This window comes from Silene latifolia, chromosome 6, assembly GCF_048544455.1.
Source record: "Silene latifolia isolate original U9 population chromosome 6, ASM4854445v1, whole genome shotgun sequence".
Lineage (NCBI taxonomy): Eukaryota > Viridiplantae > Streptophyta > Magnoliopsida > Caryophyllales > Caryophyllaceae > Silene > Silene latifolia.
In genome coordinates, this window is record NC_133531.1 from 5,968,521 (window position 1) to 5,970,829 (window position 2,309).

General features: G+C 41.3%; 1 protein-coding gene across 1 annotated transcript; it reads left to right on the forward strand.

Annotated features, from left to right (window-relative positions):
- Positions 1-448: 448 nt before the first annotated feature.
- On the forward strand, positions 449-2,309 carry LOC141586150 (hydroquinone glucosyltransferase-like). The gene has a single exon (XM_074407281.1). The coding sequence runs from the start codon at positions 659-661 to the stop codon at positions 2,069-2,071; it is 1,413 nt and encodes a 470-aa protein (XP_074263382.1). The 5' UTR covers positions 449-658; the 3' UTR covers positions 2,072-2,309.

Consider the following 2,309-nt stretch of genomic DNA (forward strand, 5'->3'; position numbering starts at 1 on the left):
TAGGGGAATGGACGTATCATCAAAAGTACTACGTATTTCGAGTAACAAATTATACTAGAATTGGTAAGACACTTGTACTAATTTAGATGAAATATATCAAGTTGTTGCATGAAATTTCTCATACTATACATTTAAATAGTAGGATTTGATTATGACCTTATGTCTTATAAATAATAATAAAAAAAAAATATAAATAAATGATCGAGACAGCACAGTAGCTATAGGAGTATTATATTTTTATAACATAGATACAACGGCGGAGTCAGGGATTGCCCTTAGAACTTAGAAGGGTGAAAATTTTGACGAACGGGTAATTAATCACACAAGATAAACTAGAAAAAAAGTTAATTGGAAATTTCGATTTTTTTATTTTTTTAAGGGGCAAGCACACCTGCTAAACCCTCACTCAGTCCGCCACGATATCGTACGTACTCAATATGCAAAATATGCACTTTGGCTTCAATCCTACCACCCCCACACGTTATCAATTCAATTAAACTCCCTTTCGTTCCAACTCTATAAATACTATATACTACCCTACAATCTCTTGTATCTCCCACCACAAAAAAACATCTTCAATCATATACCTCAATTTCTTCTAATTACCTCCTTTCTAATCAAAATACATTCTTTAATTACCTAAATCAAATAAAAAAAAATGGAGGAAAACAAAACTCACCACCTTGTATTAATCCCAACACCGGGAATGGGCCATCTGATTCCCCTAGTAGAACTCGCTAAGCGAATTTTGAACGCACACCCGTTCACAATTTCCTTCCTAATTTTACACGAGGGGTCCCAGACACGGACAAAGTCCGTGCTGGGAGCCCTCCCTGAGGGCAGGGTAGACTCCTACTTCCTGCCCCAGGTTAACCTGGACGACCTATCCCCAGACACAAAAATCGAGACTAGAATTTCCCTTGCCCTTGCCCGTTCAAGACCGGCTATCCGGGACCACCTTAGGGGGCTACAAGCCATGCCTCATATCCACCTGGCGGCGGTCGTGGTTGACTTATTTGGCACGGATATGTTTGACGTGGCATTTGAATTTGGCATGAAACCGTACTTGTTTATGCCTTCAAATGCTATGTTCATCTCATTTATGCTTCATCTTCCGAAACTTGATTCACAAGTTAAAACCGAGTATCGAGAAATGGATGACCTGATAAAATTACCCGGTTGCGTCGCGCTACATGGAAAAGACCTTGTTGACCCTGCTCAAGACAGGACAAACGACGCTTATAAATGGCTACTACACCATGCAAAGAAGTACACATTAGCCGAGGGTATAATGGTCAATTCATTTAACGAGTTAGAAAAAGACACCCTCAATGTGTTACAAAACCCTGAACCGGGTTTTCCACCGGTCTACCCGGTCGGACCATTGATCCGGACAGATGGCAGTGACCAGGTTGATGGGTCGGGTTGTTTGGCATGGTTGGATAAGCAGCCACGTGGCTCGGTCCTATTCGTCTCGTTCGGAAGCGGTGGGACCCTGTCATATGATCAGTTAGATGAACTTGCTCATGGTTTGGAAATAAGTGAACAAAGATTTTTATGGGTGGTGAGGCCCCCAAATGATAAAATGGCTAATGGTGCTTATTTTACTAATGAAGTTGAGAGGGACCCACTACATTTTCTACCAAAAGGGTTCTTAGAAAGGACCAAAGGACGGGGCCTAGTCGTTCGTGACTGGGCCCCGCAAGTCCAGGTTCTTAACCACGAGTCAACTGGTGGATTTATATGCCACTGTGGTTGGAACTCGGTTTTAGAGAGTGTTGTTCATGGCGTCCCCTTAATTGCATGGCCGTTGTACGCTGAACAGAAGATGAACGCGGTTATGCTAGTCGAAGGGTTGAAAATCGCGCTACGACCTAAGGCTGACGAGGGAACGGTAATTGGTCGGGTTGCGATTGCAACGGCCGTCAAGGGGCTAATGGAAGGTGAGGAAGGGAAACAAGTAAGATATAGGATGAAGGAGCTTAAGGATGCAAGTGCTAGAGTTCTTGGTGTAGAAGGGTCATCTACAAAGGCACTTTCGGAAGTGGCTCGAAAATGGACATCGCACTAGTCATTAAAGTCGTCAATTGTATGGAAAATGTGTGCATACTTTTACTAGTGTCATACTGTCATATACAAGTCATTTGTTTGTCATTAATTTTGTTAAGTATGTTGTCAAAAAAAAAATATTTGTTAAGTATGGAGCATTGTTAATTGGTTGTTTTAGTCCGTTATTTCTTTACATTTTCGATTTAAGTCTACATGTGTACAAGTCGCTAATCCATCACATAATACATTTTTATGAATTA

Coding starts and splice junctions, on each gene's coding strand:
- LOC141586150 (XM_074407281.1), top strand. CDS start 659: ATGGAGGAAAACAAAACTCACCACCTTGTATTAATCCCAACACCGGGA.